The sequence below is a fragment of the Bombina bombina genome, chromosome 11 (genome assembly GCF_027579735.1).
Source record: "Bombina bombina isolate aBomBom1 chromosome 11, aBomBom1.pri, whole genome shotgun sequence".
Classification (NCBI taxonomy): Eukaryota; Metazoa; Chordata; class Amphibia; order Anura; family Bombinatoridae; genus Bombina; species Bombina bombina.
The window spans coordinates 166095609-166114379 of NC_069509.1; the positions used below are offsets into that span (position 1 = coordinate 166095609).

Genomic DNA, 18771 nt, shown 5'->3' on the forward strand with positions numbered 1-18771 from the left:
CTGAAGGCTCACCAGAAACACAAGTTATGAAGCAGCGGTCTAAAGAATCTGCAGGGGGCGGTATTGCTATAGTTTGCTATAGCGAATCATGTCCGTCCGCACAATGATAAATGGACCCCTTTCGCTCAATATGTGCCAGATTACAAGTGGCGCACTATTTAGTGCTTTTGCTTATGCACAAACACTGCCAGAAGTAATATTTTTACGTACGTACGCATGTATTAAAAGTTATAAGTAAAATGTTTGTGTGAGCGAAAGCTGACTCACAGCAACTGATGGACTTCAGAAATCATGACAGCGCATCTTCTTCTCCCCATAGACTTCAATGGAGAGCGCAAATGGAGAAAAAAACTAGTACCGATCGCTTGGTATCCTACGTTTAAAAGCATACCTAGATAGACAGGTGCAGACATGCATTGCTAGAAGCTAGCTGCTGATTGGTGGCTTCAGATAAATGCTTCTTGTCATTGGTTCAGCTGATGTGTTCAGTTAGCTCACATTAGTGCAATGCTGCTCGTTCAACAAAACATATCATTAGAATGAAGCACATTTGATAATAGAAGTAAATTGTAAAGTTGTTTATATGCTTTGTCTGAATTACAAAAGAAAGATTTTGGGCTTCATGTCCCTTTTTAAAGTTGCCTGTACCCTTTATACGGGGTAATCTTGTCAAATTAATGTAAACTTGTGCAAGATAATAGAGGATTTTGTGAAACATTTCCTAAGTTACAAATAGTATTTTAAATGAGAAATTTGTTCTAGTAAAGGAGTTTGTTTTTTACTTATAGAGGCCTATCTATCAAGCTCCAAACGGAGCTTGACAGCCCATGTTTCTGGCGAATCTTCAGACTCACCAGAAACACAAGTTATGGAGCAGCGGTCACAAAGACCGCTGCTCCATAACCCTGTCCGGACAGGAATCGCTGGAATTCAACCCGATCAAGAACGATCGGGTTGATTGACACCCCCTGCTGGCGGCCTATTGGCCGCGAGTCTGCAGGGGGCGGCGTTGCACCAGCAGCTCTTGTGAGCTGCTGGTGCAATGCTGAATATGGAGAGCGTATTGCTCTCTGCATTCAGCGAAGACTTGCAGACCTGATCCGCACTGTCGGATCAGGTCCGCAAGACATTTGTTAAATTGGCCTCCCAGTTTGTAAATGTATTCTCACCAATTTAAAGACAAAATAATACAATCATTTCTTAAGGGAAAATTCTCTACAGCTCTCTGGTCTGGCGAGTTTCTCCAATGAGTGTCATTGTACTGCAAAGTCCCTTAAAGGGACATAATACTCATATGCTAAATCACTTGAAACTGATGCAGTATAACTGTAAAAAGCTGACAGGAAAATATCACCTGAGCATCTCTATGTAAAAAAGGAAGATATTTTACCTCACAATCTCCTCAGCTCAGCAGAGTAAGTTCTGTGTAAAAAGTTATACTCAGCTGCTCCCAGCTGCAGGTAAAAAAATTAAAAAAAATGAAGAAATGAACAGCAGCCAATCAGCATCAGCAGTGCTGAGGTCATGAACTTTTACTGTGATCTCATGAGATTTGACTTGACTCTCATGAGATTTCATTGTAAACTTCCTTTACCTGATTGGTGAAATAAGATGAGAGTGCACGATGCTCATCCCTTCAGATGTCCCAGGACAGACACACTAAAATGCTGCTTAGAAATCCTTTACAATGGGAGGTGGCTACTGAGGAACTTTTGAGGTAAAATATCTTTCTTTTTTACATAGAGATGTTCAGGAGATATTTTCTAGTCAGCTTTTTACAGCTATGCTGCATCACTTTCAAGTGTTTAAACATTTGGGTATTATGGCCCTTTAAGGAATTTTAGAAAGGAATATTTTAGCTTGAGAGTTATCTGGTTCTGGATATAAAGGAAATTTGCATACATTATAATATATTGCTAATAAAAAGAAAAATATGTTTTTGCGTGTTTTCTGTCCACAACACCTTGTTTTTTATAATAGGGACCTTGAAGGGACATTCCATTTAAAATTTAAACACACATAGATTAATTACATCTTTGAATAGAAACATATTTGCAATATACACGTATTGGCAAAAATGCTTCTATTAAAAGTTATCACTGTTTTTTAGTGTTTACATTTTTCTCTGTACGTGCATGTAAAGCATAGCTAGATATTCTCAGTACCCCAGCATTTTAAATACTGCAGCTGCTCATCGCTCAGTGGGGCTTGAATTATAACAACAATTAACAAATTGAGTCATTGCCAGATTGTACAAGCGCCTTTGGCTATATGAGAGTGCCATAACGGTGTGAAACGCGTCAGTTGACATAGGTTGAGTTCCCAGTTACCTACACTGTTTAATCCTCTGAACTGTGTAAGTTTTAAAGTCTTGTAATCAATTTTGAATTTTTATTCTTGAAATAGTGCTATCTGGTATTGTTTCCTTGAGCTTTTGAATCCTGCATATAGTTTTTTGGATAACTCGTTTGTCTTTATGAGCAAGTGCTGTGTTTAAAATGCTGGTGCACAGTGCATACTCAAATACACTTTTGAAGCAGTTATAACTATTATTAGAAGAAATTATGCTGATACATTTATATTGCAAAAATGCTTCTTTTCAAAACTGTAATGCATCCACATTGATTCCAATTTTTGCTGGAATGTCCCTTTAATAAGAATTATACTTTTCTGAGATATACTTTTTTTTATAGTTTATTAGTAATGCACGATAATACTTTGATAGAGAAGTTTTTTCTCCAAAGTACCTCTGTGTGTTTTAATTAATACTTTTATGTATTTCAATAGAATGATTGGATCTACCATTTCAACATGATAAACATAGAGCCATATATGCTGCACAAATATAATATTTAAGTAAGAATGCTTCTCGCATATTTTGTTTACAGGGTATAAAGCCAAATTTGAAAATGTCAAGTCTTATATATCTGGCCTATCTTACCTGGTGAAACAGTCTGCTTTTGGACGCTGGTCTGTAGATGTAATTTGTAGGGATTCATTTGCTATAAGGATATTGGGATTTTATGGTAAGTTATATACTGACTGCAGTTTTAAAATATGTTATTTTTAATTTATAAATATATGGATAAAAATAAAATGATATAATAAAATATACTTAAATTGATTAAAACAATATTCACATTCATTCTATTTCATGATAGTAAATTTGGTTGAATTTATTTATAATTGTACATTGGAGAGTTGTGTAAATCTAAAAAATGTATTTTAAAGATTTCTAATTCATAGAATTCATATATCTACTGTTTTCCAAAGCGTATATATTTTTTTTTTAAAGGGAATCACATTAAAATAAGTGCCATACATACACTGTGTGGTAAGCAGGATGAAAGTTGTGTAAAACCTTCTTTCAGCTATAGGGGTAGATTTAAAGGGACAGTCTAGTCAAAATTAAATGTTCATGATTCAGATAGAGCATGCAATTTTAAGCAACTTTCTAATTTATTCCAATTATCAAATTTTCTTCGTTCTCTAGGTATCTTTATTTGAAAATGCAAGAATTCAAGCATAGGACCTGGCCCATTTTTGGTTCAGCACCTGGGTAGCACTTTCTGATTGGTGTCTAAATGTAGCCACCAATCAGCAAGCACTACCCAGGTGCATAACCAAAAATGGTCCGGCTTCTAAGCTTACATCCAAATAATGATACCAAGAGAAAGAAGAAAAAATGATAATAGGAGTAAATTCAGAAAGTTGCATAAAATTGCCTGTTCTATCTGAATCATGAACATTTAATTTTGACTAAACTATTCCTTTAACAAACAGAGGATGTTACAATCTAACCCCGAAGTTTAAGGTCTGTCCTTAACTCATCCGCCACCTCTGAGGTGGCGTACAGCGATCATCCCAACGATCGGATACAATTGTGATGATTGACACCCCCTGCTAGCGAATGTGCAGGGGACGGCATTGCACAAGCATTTTAACAGAAATGCTTGTGCAATGTTTAATACGCTGTCAGCATTTAGCGATGTCGAGCGGACAAGATCCGCTACAGCGGATAATGTCTATCCGACATATGATAAATCTACCCCATTAACTTTAAGCAATATGAAATTATCTTTTTTTTAAAAACTTTACAGTAGGGATGGGCGAATGTTTTGCAAGGTTTGGAAAAAAAAATAATTTTAGCACATTCATTCGTTCGTTTCAAATTTAGAATGTTTGTACAACATGCTAACATTTAATTAATATAATGATATTTGTAATGCTATCTTTTAATGTAATATTCGAAATTGAAAAATTTGAATCAATTTATTTGTAATAGTATTTCTAATGTTCTCTTAAAATGTAATATTCGAATTATGCAATATTCGAAATAGAAATTTTTAAATTGATATATTTGTATCGATTATGTATCAATTTACTATATTCCCTACCACACAAAATATTGAACTTCTGAAAAGTATTTGTTAAATAGACTGTTATATTCAAAATTTATAATGTGGATACTTGATCTAATTATGAGCATTCAAAAACCGGAAATAACATTTGATTACCAAATTTTAATGGATTTTCAGTCTTATCAATATTTGATTGTCCAAAACGAATGTCCACAGGACTAGTCGCTCTACCAAGCAAATTGCACTTTCACCGCATTCGCCTATCCCTACTTTACAGGTGCCAGTTCTAATGTTCTCTTCAAATTTAATTTTTGAATTATGCAATATTCGAAATAGAAAAAAATGTAATTGATATATTTGTATCTATTATGTATCAATTTACTAAATTCCCTACCAACAGAAACTATTGAACTTCTAAATAGTATTAGTTAAATAGAATGCTATATTCGAAATTTCAAATGTGGATATTTGATCTAATTATGAACGTTCGAAAATGAAAGCACCAGAAATAACATTTGATTACTGAATTTAATAGATTTTTATTCTTATCAATATTCGATTTTCCAAAATGAATGTCCACAGGACTATTAGCTCTACCAAGGATATTACACTTTCAGCACATTCGCCCATCCCTACTTTACAGGTGCCAGTTCAAAGCTCTAGATTTACAACTTTGGAGTCGCCATCTTGGAGTAAGCGTATTCTTGCACCCTGTGACAGATGTAGTGAACATTTGCAGATCAGTGATGCTGACAGCTTTTTCACGGTTGTATTGTGCACTTTGGGTTAGCACGCAAAGTACAGATTAATATGTTTATATTTTGGGGTTCTATACACAGTTTAACAGTTATAGGTATATTACAGCCACTGCAAAAATGTAAAGTTCCTTCTCTGTATTATGCCCATTGCACACTGACTCAATACAGCTGCCAAAAAGCTGATAACATCGCTGATCTGTCAATGTGTGCAGCTTCTGTCACAGAGAAAAAAAAAATGATCTCCAAAATGGATGCACCAAGTATGATGATGTGAAGCTTGACCAACCATAAAAAGGCTTCAATCTTACCCGGAGCCATGAAAATATAAAGACCAACTTGCTCTGCGTGTGCAGTATTTGTTACTGCCAACAAGGTAAAATAATTGATTTTTATGTTACTGGCAGCCAAGGGATAAAATCACTGCTTTTTGTGTAACATATGTATGGTGCAGTCAAGAGGGGCCTTGGGTATAGCTTTGAGGTGGCATTGTGTGACCCCACGTATCACCTATGCCTAGTCATCCAGTATTTTTGTGATAGACAGCTGACAAACACAATACCCCAGCTCTATTGATACAAAGAATTGTAATACAAAGGAAACAGCCTAATTTTAGATCACATTTGTAGTATCTAGATAGATAGATAGATAGATAGATATAATGCAGAATCTTGAGTTCAATTTGTATTTACTTATCACTAATTTGATCTTTTTTTCTGTTTCTTTTGCAGAAACAAAAGGTGAGTAAACAATGAATTCAGATTCATTTTATGATAGTGGCACTGTGTCAGTGTGTTGATTTTGATTTTTTTTTCTTGCTACAGGTAATTGTTCGAATGCAAACTGTCACTCAGATGCAACCTGTGAGGAATTTGGTGGCTATCAGCAGTGCACATGCAAACAAGGATTTGCAGGAGATGGGTCATATTGCTATGATGTAAATGAATGTGAAGATTACTATTTACACCACTGCAATTATGGTTATTGCATGAACAATATTGGAAATGATACTTGCTTTTGCTACTCCGGCTCAGTATATAAAGAAGGATTAGGATGCATAGACATAGATGAATGTGCAAGCCCAGACCTTAATGACTGCCATCCTTTAGCTGTTTGCACAAACCTGATGGGTTGGTACAGCTGTAGTTGTCCTTATGGCTATTTTGGAGATGGAAGATATTGTGAAGTTAATGAGTGTGAACAAGGCAACCCATGTGGCAATAATAGTGAATGCACTAAATTTGCTGGATCCTATTCCTGTGAAACTCCATGCTCTAGCTACACAGTTATTAATGAAGACTGGCGCAGTGTTAATAATAAGCAAAATTATAATGACTACTGGTATCCTTTCCATTGTGATCAAAATCTGCAAGGCTGGTACCGATTTCAAGGAAGTACTGATCTAAAGATCCCAGAATACTGTGTACCAGAATTAAGCTGTGGTACTCATAGCCCCATGTGGTTGAATGGAAGTCATCCTACAGAAGGGGAAGGAGTCGTCAAACTCACTGCTTGCGCACATTGGGCAGGTCACTGCTGCTTATGGTCTTCCGATGTTTCAGTAATAGCTTGCCCAGGAGGATTTTATGTGTACAAGTTGAACAGGACACCAACTTGTCATTTGGCTTATTGTAATGGTAAGCATTTTTTTCATATATTTTGGTCTTTGGCACTTAATTCTTTCTAAAATACTTACGGAAATGTGTTTCTAACAGAACCAAAAGTGCATGAATTTGATTGCTCTTCTGCATCCTGCTCTCCTGATGAAGAATGTGGAAATATTAATGGTGTGACTGGATGCCATTGCAAACTAGACCCACAAGCTATCTATGGATTAGAATCAAATATAGATAAAGGTGAGAGCAGATATTTGATAGCTTTTAAACATGCCGCAAAGTATGTAGCATACTGTTCTCCAATCTGTATATGTATTTTTTTTTCTACAGAATTAAATAATTTGGAACTAGTATGTGACTCAAACCTCATCAAAATATCCTATAGCAGATGCCTTTTGGAGAGGATGGGATATGATACCTCAACAATACACCTCAATGACTATAGTTGTATGAGTGTCATTGAAAGAGGATACATGAGTAAAGTCAAAATTGAAATGATTCCCCGACAAGGCTCGTGTGGAGCACAGCTTCATGTAAGTAATGGCAAAAAAGAAGTACAATTAAAAAGTATGAAAAACAAAACAGACAAAGAGTGAGAAAGAGAGGGGGAGAGAAAGAGAGGGGGAGAGAAAGAGAAGGGTGTGAGAGAGTGAGAGATAGAGAAACATCTAGAGGCATAACTTTTTTTCACTTTCTGCAATGAGAATTTTTTTCTGCAGGTCATTTTAAAATGTAATTTAATTTTAAATTAGGCAGTCACACTAAAGCACCAGCTCAGTCGCAATCTGTTGATTAACTGGATAATAAAGCCATTTTTAAAGTTTTATAATATATTGCAGCAGTTTAATACTGCATTGCAAATTAGAATTAAAGAAATGTTTGTAAAAAAAAAAAAATGTCTCTTTAATAAATGTGTTTCTTTTGCTCTTGGTCTAACATCACATAACTATAAGGTAAAAATAATTTAGAGATGCATTACTCACAAGAACGTCTTACATTCAGGAGTCTTACATTCAGGAGTCACAGGTTTGCAGACTGGGAAAGGCTAGAGGGCTGGTTCAAAAAAATTCAGTGCACTACGCTTTTCAGTGCTTCTCCATAATTGACTGTTCTCTTCAATCAGCGCTTTGCTCTGACTGCATCGTGTTAAGGAAAACTTAACTGCAGCCAGAGCACAGCACTATTTGAAGAGAACAGCCTGATGTTAAAGCACTAATAGTTCCTGTATGTGTCCAGTTCTTTCTGCAGACATGCTGCATTTTCTACAATGACATCTCAGATCACAGAATGTTCTGCCTTGGGGGAGACACAAAACCCAATTGTAAAAACTTCACTGGGTCATGTGGGGTTATCTACACCAACACTCACAGGAGCTGCCCTTAGGGATTTCTATGAGAAAGGGGTCTCTCCTGCAAGAGACTTTTTGCAGGGGGAACAAAGTTCAGGGACCAGGGGTAGCACTTTTAAAATTAGATCCTGCAGCCAATACAAATCAGATCACTCTGCATGTAGTGTATAGCACCTTACAATTGCATCTATTTTCGTAAGCAGGTGTTTTTATACTATATTAATAAGTGTTGTGAATATTTTGAAACAGTTTCACCACCTTTTAGTTTGCGAAAAAAAACAGGGAGATCTGCAGGGGGAAAATGTTTACAAAATGCACCAGACGTCTCAGAGTAATTTTAGCTAGACCCATGGAACACCCTTGTTCAGCCCACTAGCAGAGACAGGAAAACATTCTAAAAAAAGGGAAATAATACATTTTAAATTTCATGTTATAAACAGAATTTTCACAGTGTTTTTTGCATGCACAGTATAGTTATATTACAATTTAAATATTTCTTTCCTGCACAATTTCAATACAAATTTTATTTTCCAAAAAATATGATTTTTGCAGAACAATTTTGTTACTATTTTTAATGAGATTAAACAATACAGTTTTTTGTTACTGCATCATTTTATTACAATTAACTTATTTGTTTTATACTATTTTAAAATTACGATTTATTGTGAGTCCCATTATAATGAATGCATTGCCTTCACATATTTAAAAGCAGATCACAAGGTAAAAACTGCCTTTATAGAATTAGAACAGGATGACCAACTGGTAGCCCACGGACCACTTGTGACCCTCTGCACTCATTTTTGTGACCCCAAGTGAAAAGCAGAACTAAGAATGTGTGCCATAATCCTTGTGACCCTAAAAAATACTAAAAAAACACTATGGAGCGCATCCTGCAACCTTACCTAAATCTGCCCTGTGTCATTGGTAGGGATGGGCAAATGTTTCTAAAAATTTGAAATTTAAAACGAATTTTGATACATTCGTTCGTTCAAATCGAATTTTGAATGTTTATATAACATTCTAACATTCTATTTTCAAATTTTCATTTTGAATTTTTCACTAAAATTCGAAAATATTCGTTCGAATAATAGAATGTTTAGCTATGTATTCATTCAATTTCGAAATGTAATATTCGAATTTGAATGTGACATTCAAATTTGAAATAGTATTTCTAGTCTACAACTGTGTTTAATAAATGTAATATTCGAATTTGAATGCTACATTCGAATTTGAATGTCACATTCGAATTTGAAATAGTATTTCTAGTCTAATACTGTGTTTTATAAATGTAATATTCAAATTCGAATGTGATATTCGAATGTAACAATCGAATTCGAATGTAACATTCGAATGTGACATTCGAACTCGAATGTGACATTCGAAAACTGTAAATAACATTCGAAAATTGAAACATTCTATTATGTAAATCGAATTTCTACAATAACATTCGTTCTAACATTTGAATTCGGATATAAACACATTCGCCCATCCCTAGTCATTGGCCATTTTATGAAAATATAAGATTAATAGAATTTTTAATGCTTAGGAATTATATGCTACTTTTAAGGCTTCTAATATATTAATTTGGGGCTCCAATGTGTTCGGAAGTTGGCCTATACTGCAATAGGCTATATAGAGCACTAATGTTTCCCTTCATATGGCTATGGATCTTAGGGTTTAATTAACAACACTAACGTACTGTCACTTACCAGCAAAGGGTTTAATTTGTCCTTAAAGGGACAGCCTACACTAAAATTTTTCTTATTTAAAAAGATAGATAATCCCTTTATTACCCATTCCCCAGTTTTGCACAACCAACACAGTTATATTAATATACTTTTTACCTCTGTGATTACCTTGTATCTAAGACTTTGCAGACAGCCTCCTTATCTAAGTGCCTTTGACAGACATGCAGTGTAGTCAATCAGTGAAGACTCCTAAATAACTTCACGGGAGTGAGCACAATGTTATCTATATGACACATGTGAACTAGCACAGTCTAACTGTGAAAAACTTTCAAAATGCTCTGAGCTAGGAGGCGGTTTTCAACTGATTAGAAGTCTAGCTAGGTTTAGCTTTTCAAAAATACCACCAAGGGAACAAAGCAAATTTGATGATAAAAGTAAATTGGAAAGTTGTTTAAAATTGCATGCCCTATCTGAATCATGAAAGTTTAGTTTTGACTTTACTGTCCCTTTAAAATCAACATAAACTTAAAGGGACATTAACCCCTTAATGACCACAGCACTTTTCCATTTTCTGTCCGTTTGGGACCAAGGCTATTTTTACATTTTTGCGGTGTTTGTGTTTAGCTGTAATTTTCCTCTTACTCATTTACCGTACCCACACATATTATATACTGTTTTTCTCGCCATTAAATGGACTTTCTAAAGATACCATTATTTTCATCATATCTTATAATTTACTGTAAAAAAAATATAAAATATGAGGAAAAATTGAAAAAAAATACACTTTTTCTAACTTTGACCCCCAAAATCTGTTACACATCTACAACCACCAAAAAACACCCATGCTAAATAGTTTCTAAATGTTGTCCTGAGTTTAGAAATACCCAATGTTTACATGTTCTTTACTTTTTTTGCAAGTTATAGGGCAATAAATACAAATAGCACTTTGCTATTTCCAAACCATTTTTTTTTCACAATTAGCGCTAGTTACATTAGAACACTAATATCTTTCAAGAATCTCTGAATATCTATTGACATATATATATTTTTTTTAGTAGACATCCCAAAGTATTGATCTAGGCCCATTTTTGTATATTTCATGCCACCATTTCACCGCCAAATGCGATCAAATAAAAAAAATTGTTCACTTTTTCACAAATTTTTTCACAAACTTTAGGTTTCTCACTGAAATTATTTACAAACAGCTTGTGCAATTATGGCACAAATGGTTGTAAATTGTTCTCTGGGATCCCCTTTGTTCAGAAATAGCAGACTTATATGGCTTTGGTGTTGCTTTTTGGTAATTAGAATGCCACTAAATGCCACTGCGCACCACACGTGTATTATGCCCAGCAGTGAAGGGGTTAATTAGGGAGCATGTAGGGAGCTTTTTGGGGTAATTTTAGCTTTAGTGTAGTGTAGTAGACAACCCCAAGTATTGATCTAGGCCCATTTTGGTATATTTCATGCCACCATTTCACCGCCAAATGCGATCAAATTAAAAAAAACGTAACATTTTTCACAATTTTAGGTTTCTCACTGAAATCATTTACAAACAGCTTGTGCAGTTATGGCACAAATGGTTGTAAATGCTTCTCTGGGATCCCCTTTGTTCAGAAATAGCAGACATATATGGCTTTGGCGTTGCTTTTTGGTATTTAGAAGGCCGCTAAATGCCGCTGCGCATCACACGTGTATTATAGCTAGCAGTGAAGGGGTTAATTAGGTAGCTTGTAGGGAGCTTGCAGGGTTAATATCACATTTAGAGTAGAGCTCAGCCTCCCACCTGAAACATCAGACCCCCTGATCCCTCCCAAACAGCTCTCTTCCCTCCCCCACCCCACAATTGTCCCCGCCATCTTAAGTACTGGCAGAAAGTCTGCCAGTACTAAAATAAAAGCTATATTTGTTTTTTTTGTGTGTTTTAAAAAAAGCATATTTACATATGCTGCTGTGTACTATCCCCCCTTAGCCCCTAACCTCACTGATCCCCCCCAAACAGCTCTATAACCCTCCCACTCTAACTTAATCTGCGCCATCTTGGGTACTGGCAGCTGTCTGCCAGTACCCAGTTTAGAAGAAAACATGCTTTTTTTTTAATTTTTACTAATTTTTTCTGTAGTGTAGCTTCCCCCCACACCAAACCAACCCCCCACCCCTCCACGATCTCTTTTTGTGAGATTTGGGCATTTCTTATTAAAGATTCCCGTTCCCGCCCCCGATCCCGCCCCCCCTGACTAAACAGCACACACCGATGGCCGCCCACCCGCCTCCCAAGCCGGCTCCCACCCACCAACGATACCGGCCATCGATGTCCGGTGCAGAGAGGGCCACAGAGTGGCTCTCTCTGCACCGGAAGGCCATGTAAGGTTATTGCAGGATGCCTCCATATCGAGGCATCACTGCAATAACCGGAAAGCAGCTGGAAGCGATCAGGATCGCTTCCAGCTGCTTTCCACACAGAGGACGTGCAGGGTACGTCCTCAGGCATTAACTGCCTTTTTTTTGAGGACGTACCCTGCACGTCCTCGGTCATTAAGGGGTTAAACCTAAAACTTTTATTTCATCACTCAGACAGAGCATACAATTTAACAGCTTTCAAATGTACTTCTATTATCTAATTTGCTTCATTCTTTTGGCATCCTTTGTTGAAAAGCTTAGAGCTAGCTGCTGATTGATGGCTGCACATATATTCCTGTTGGTTTACCTATGTATACAGCTACCAGTAGTGCATTGATGCTCCTTCAACAAAGGATACCAAGAGCATGAAGCAAAATTGATAATAAAGGTAAAGAAGACAGTTGTTAAAAATTGTATGCCCTATCTGACTCATAAAAGAAAAATGTTGGCTTTCATGTCCCTTTAAGTCATTTTTGTAGCACATAACCAGAGGCTATGTTTTCACACTCATTCAAATACCTTGAACATACTGATGAGCCCCAAGATGAAGGGAATTACGCAATAGGTTAATATTTCAGGAATCCAACCTTGCTTATGTTGGAAACACATATGAAAATAAGTAATATATAAATTAGAAAAACTTGTAAAAATGATATTTAAATGCATGAACACACAGCTTTTTTATGGGACAGTAACTATTCCTCAAAGAGACATGAAACAAAAAATTAAACTTTAATTATTCAGATAGAGCATGTAACTTTAAAACACAGTTAAATTAATTTATTTTATCAAATGTACCTTATTCACTTGATTTTCTTTGTTAAAAAGCTCAGTGCACTACTGAAAGCTTGCTGGCGATTGGTGGCTACACAAATTTTCTATTGTCATTGGCTCATCAGATGTGTTCAGCTAGGTCACAGTAGTGCATTACTGCTCTGGAGCTGACTTTAACTATTTATTTAATCCATTTGCATGGGTTAAACACATAGTGCATTCTATCGTTGTACTGCTGCCTGCATATAACATATTAGAGCATTTTGTTTTATATCACGTTAAACATGAGACAGTAGTGAAATAGTTTATATTTTTTATTTTGAGCTAAAAAAAAATCAGGTTTTAGATAAGAACATTAAAGGGAAAAAAAACCATATTCTGCAATAATATATACATTAAATAGTATGTGGACACCTGACCATCACACTTATATGAACGTGTTGGACATCCAATTTAAAAAAAATCCAAAACCATGGGCATTTATATGAAGCCCTTCCCAAGTTGATTTCTGTGGGACTTTGTCCATTTGTGAGGTTGGGTACTGATGTTGGACATTAAAGGGACATGAAACCTAATTTTTTTTCTTTAATGATTTATAAAGAACATGTTATTTTAAACAATTTTCTAATTTACTTCTATTATCTATTTTGCTTCATTTTCTTGATAGCCTTTGTTGAAAAGTATATCAAGATAGGTTTAGTAGCTGCTGATTGGTGGCTGCACAGATGCCTCGTGTGATTGGCTCACCCATATGCATTGCCTTTCTTCAGCAAAGAATATCTAAAGAATGAAGCACATTAGATAATAGAAGTACATTGAAATGTTGTTTGAAATTGTATTCTCTATCTGAATCATGAAATATATATTTTGTGTTTAGTGTCACTTTAAGGTCTGACTTATAATTAGAGTTCCAATTCATCCCAAAGGTTTTCAGTGGGATTGAGGTCAATGTTCTGTTTAGGCTTCTCAAACTCCTTCACAACAACTTCATCAAGCCATGGACCCTATTTTGTGCACTGGAGCACAGTCATCGTTGTCTTCTGTACCCTTTAATGGAACAAAGTGACCTTACCCAAACCCTGAAAAATAGCATGTTACCCAAATGCTAAATCACTTAAAAATGATGCAGCATATTTGTAAACATCTGACTAGAAAATATCACATGAACATCTCTATGTAAAAAAGGAAGACATTTTACCCCAAAATGTCCTCACTTTGTAAAAGAAATTTTAGATCCAATCAGGACCAGGACTTACAGGGGAGTGTGCATCTGGCATGTGTAGACACCTACACTTTGTTTCCTTACTCACTATAAAGAAATTATTAATAATAATGAAATCCAACAAGATCAGAGTAAAGCAAAGTGTGAAATGATGATGCAGATTAGATTTTTTTTGTACCATGCAGATGACAGTACAAAGTGTAGTTGAAAGATAATTGCTCACAGATCACCTATTCTGGTGAGCATTTAAAATATCTTACTTTTTTACATAGATGTGTTTAGAGGGACAGTCAACACCAGACTTTTTGTTGTTTTAAAAGATAGATAATCCCTTAATTACCAATTCCCCAGTTTTGCATAACCAACACAGTTATAATTATACACGTTTTACCTCTGTAATTACCTTTTATCTAAGCCTCAGCAGACTGCCCCATTATTTCATTTCTTTTTACAGACTTGCATTTTAGCCAATCAGAGCTGTCTCCATGGTAAATTCACGTGCATGAGCTCAATGTTATCTATATGAAACATGTGAACTAATGCCCTCTAGTGGTGAAAAACTATAAAAATGCATTTAGATTAGAGGCGGCCTTCAAGGTCTAAGAAATTAGCATATGAACCTCCTAGGTTTAGCTTTCAACTAAGAATACCAAAATAAAAGTAAATTAGAAAATTAGAGAGTTGTTTAAAATTACATGCCCTATTTGAAACATGAGAGTTTTTTTTTGGACTTGACTGTCCCTTTAAGTGATATTTTATAGTTTTACAGATATGCTGCCTCACTTTTAAGTGATTAACCATATGGGTATATGTCACTTTTTTGAATAAGAGAAAACATGCAATTTACATTCATAATCAAATTTTGCAGTCTTTTTATGTGCACACTTTCTGCGGCACCTGCACCTATTGAGCATGTGCAAGAGTTTACAGTATATACATATATGAGTCTGTGATCGGTTCATGGCGGCCACATGTAGTCATACAAGGGACAGGAATATGGAAGGAGAGCTTGAAATTTGTCAGGAAAAAGGTGTTATTGTGTTATATACTGTATATATATATATATATATATATATATATATATATATATATATATATATATATATGTAGTAATTGATTATACAGTTCTACTGTATTTAATGGTATTTAAACTTTTCAGGTGAATGATACACATACATATGCTGCTGTGTACTATCCCCCCTTAGCCCCTAACCTCACTGATCCCCCCCAAACAGCTCTATAACCCTCCCACTCTAACTTAATCTGCGCCATCTTGGATACTGGCAGCTGTCTGCCAGTACCCAGTTTAGAAGAAAACATGCTTTTTTTTTAATTTTTACTAATTTTTTCTGTAGTGTAGCTTCCCCCCACACCAAACCAACCCCCCACCCCTCCACGATCTCTTTTTGTGAGATTTGGGCATTTCTTATTAAAGATTCCCGTTCCCGCCCCCGATCCCGCCCCCCTTGACTAAACAGCACACACCGATGGCCGCCCACCCGCCTCCCAAGCCGGCTCCCACCCACCAACGATACCGGCCATCGATGTCCGGTGCAGAGAGGGCCACAGAGTGGCTCTCTCTGCACCGGAAGGCCATGTAAGGTTATTGCAGGATGCCTCCATATCGAGGCATCACTGCAATAACCGGAAAGCAGCTGGAAGCGATCAGGATCGCTTCCAGCTGCTTTCCACACAGAGGACGTGCAGGGTACGTCCTCAGGCATTAACTGCCTTTTTTTTGAGGACGTACCCTGCACGTCCTCGGTCATTAAGGGGTTAAACCTAAAACTTTTATTTCATCACTCAGACAGAGCATACAATTTAACAGCTTTCAAATGTACTTCTATTATCTAACTTGCTTCATTCTTTTGGCATCCTTTGTTGAAAAGCTTAGAGCTAGCTGCTGATTGATGGCTGCACATATATTCCTGTTGGTTTAACTATGTATACAGCTACCAGTAGTGCATTGATGCTCCTTCAACAAAGGATACCAAGAGCATGAAGCAAAATTGATAATAAAGGTAAAGAAGACAGTTGTTAAAAATTGTATGCCCTATCTGACTCATAAAAGAAAAATGTTGGCTTTCATGTCCCTTTAAGTCATTTTTGTAGCACATAACCAGAGGCTATGTTTTCACACTCATTCAAATACCTTGAACATACTGATGAGCCCCAAGATGAAGGGAATTACGCAATAGGTTAATATTTCAGGAATCCAACCTTGCTTATGTTGGAAACACATATGAAAATAAGTAATATATAAATTAGAAAAACTTGTAAAAATGATATTTAAATGCATGAACACACAGCTTTTTTATGGGACAGTAACTATTCCTCAAAGAGACATGAAACAAAAAATTAAACTTTAATTATTCAGATAGAGCATGTAACTTTAAAACACAGTTAAATTAATTTATTTTATCAAATGTACCTTATTCACTTGATTTTCTTTGTTAAAAAGCTCAGTGCACTACTGAAAGCTTGCTGGCGATTGGTGGCTACACAAATTTTCTATTGTCATTGGCTCATCAGATGTGTTCAGCTAGGTCACAGTAGTGCATTACTGCTCTGGAGCTGACTTTAACTATTTATTTAATCCATTTGCATGGGTTAAACACATAGTGCATTCTATCGTTGTACTGCTGCCTGCATATAACATATTAGAGCATTTTGTTTTATATCACGTTAAACATGAGACAGTAGTGAAATAGTTTATATTTTTTATTTTGAGCTAAAAAAAAATCAGGTTTTAGATAAGAACATTAAAGGGAAAAAAACCATATTCTGCAATAATATATACATTAAATAGTATGTGGACACCTGACCATCACACTTATATGAACGTGTTGGACATCCAATTTAAAAAAAATCCAAAACCATGGGCATTTATATGAAGCCCTTCCCAAGTTGATTTCTGTGGGACTTTGTCCATTTGTGAGGTTGGGTACTGATGTTGGACATTAAAGGGACATGAAACCTAATTTTTTTCCTTTAATGATTTATAAAGAACATGTTATTTTAAACAATTTTCTAATTTACTTCTATTATCTATTTTGCTTCATTTTCTTGATAGCCTTTGTTGAAAAGTATATCAAGATAGGTTTAGTAGCTGCTGATTGGTGGCTGCACAGATGCCTCGTGTGATTGGCTCACCCATATGCATTGCCTTTCTTCAGCAAAGAATACCTAAAGAATGAAGCACATTAGATAATAGAAGTACATTGAAATGTTGTTTGAAATTGTATTCTCTATCTGAATCATGAAATATATATTTTGTGTTTAGTGTCACTTTAAGGTCTGACTTATAATTAGAGTTCCAATTCATCCCAAAGGTTTTCAGTGGGATTGAGGTCAATGTTCTGTTTAGGCTTCTCAAACTCCTTCACAACAACTTCATCAAGCCATGGACCCTATTTTGTGCACTGGAGCACAGTCATCGTTGTCTTCTGTACCCTTTAATGGAACAAAGTGACCTTACCCAAACCCTGAAAAATAGCATGTTACCCAAATGCTAAATCACTTAAAAATGATGCAGCATATTTGTAAACATCTGACTAGAAAATATCACATGAACATCTCTATGTAAAAAAGGAAGACATTTTACCCCAAAATGTCCTCACTTTGTAAAAGAAATTTTAGATCCAATCAGGACCAGGACTTACAGGGGAGTGTGCATCTGGCATGTGTAGACACCTACACTTTGTTTCCTTACTCACTATAAAGAAATTATTAATAATAATGAAATCCAACAAGATCAGAGTAAAGCAAAGTGTGAAATGATGATGCAGATTAGATTTTTTTTGTACCATGCAGATGACAGTACAAAGTGTAGTTGAAAGATAATTGCTCACAGATCACCTATTCTGGTGAGCATTTAAAATATCTTACTTTTTTACATAGATGTGTTTAGAGGGACAGTCAACACCAGACTTTTTGTTGTTTTAAAAGATAGATAATCCCTTAATTACCAATTCCCCAGTTTTGCATAACCAACACAGTTATAATTATACACGTTTTACCTCTGTAATTACCTTTTATCTAAGCCTCAGCAGACTGCCCCATTATTTCATTTCTTTTTACAGACTTGCATTTTAGCCAATCAGAGCTGTCTCCATGGTAAATTCACGTGCATGAGCTCAATGTTATCTATATGAAACATGTGAACTAATGCCCTCTAGTGGTGAAAAACTATAAAAATGCATTTAGATTAGAGGCGGCCTTCAAGGTCTAAGAAATTAGCATATGAACCTCCTAGGTTTAGCTTTCAACTAAGAATACCAAAATAAAAGTAAATTAGAAAATTAGAGAGTTGTTTAAAATTACATGCCCTATTTGAAACATGAGAGTTTTTTTTTGGACTTGACTGTCCCTTTAAGTGATATTTTATAGTTTTACAGATATGCTGCCTCACTTTTAAGTGATTAACCATATGGGTATATGTCACTTTTTTGAATAAGAGAAAACATGCAATTTACATTCATAATCAAATTTTGCAGTCTTTTTATGTGCACACTTTCTGCGGCACCTGCACCTATTGAGCATGTGCAAGAGTTTACAGTATATACATATATGAGTCTGTGATCGGTTCATGGCGGCCACATGTAGTC

At 35.7% G+C, this 18771-nt stretch overlaps 1 protein-coding gene across 1 annotated transcript in view; it reads left to right on the plus strand.

Moving 5' to 3' along the window:
• LOC128641725 (uncharacterized) overlaps nucleotides 1-18771 on the plus strand; it is a 392787-nt gene that overhangs the window by 351634 nt on the left and 22382 nt on the right. The window contains exons 42-46 of the mRNA XM_053694250.1: nucleotides 2889-3026; nucleotides 5848-5856; nucleotides 5941-6753; nucleotides 6832-6972; nucleotides 7063-7265. Coding sequence (XP_053550225.1) covers nucleotides 2889-3026; nucleotides 5848-5856; nucleotides 5941-6753; nucleotides 6832-6972; nucleotides 7063-7265 — 1304 coding nt within the window. The remainder of the gene's footprint in view (nucleotides 1-2888; nucleotides 3027-5847; nucleotides 5857-5940; nucleotides 6754-6831; nucleotides 6973-7062; nucleotides 7266-18771) is intronic.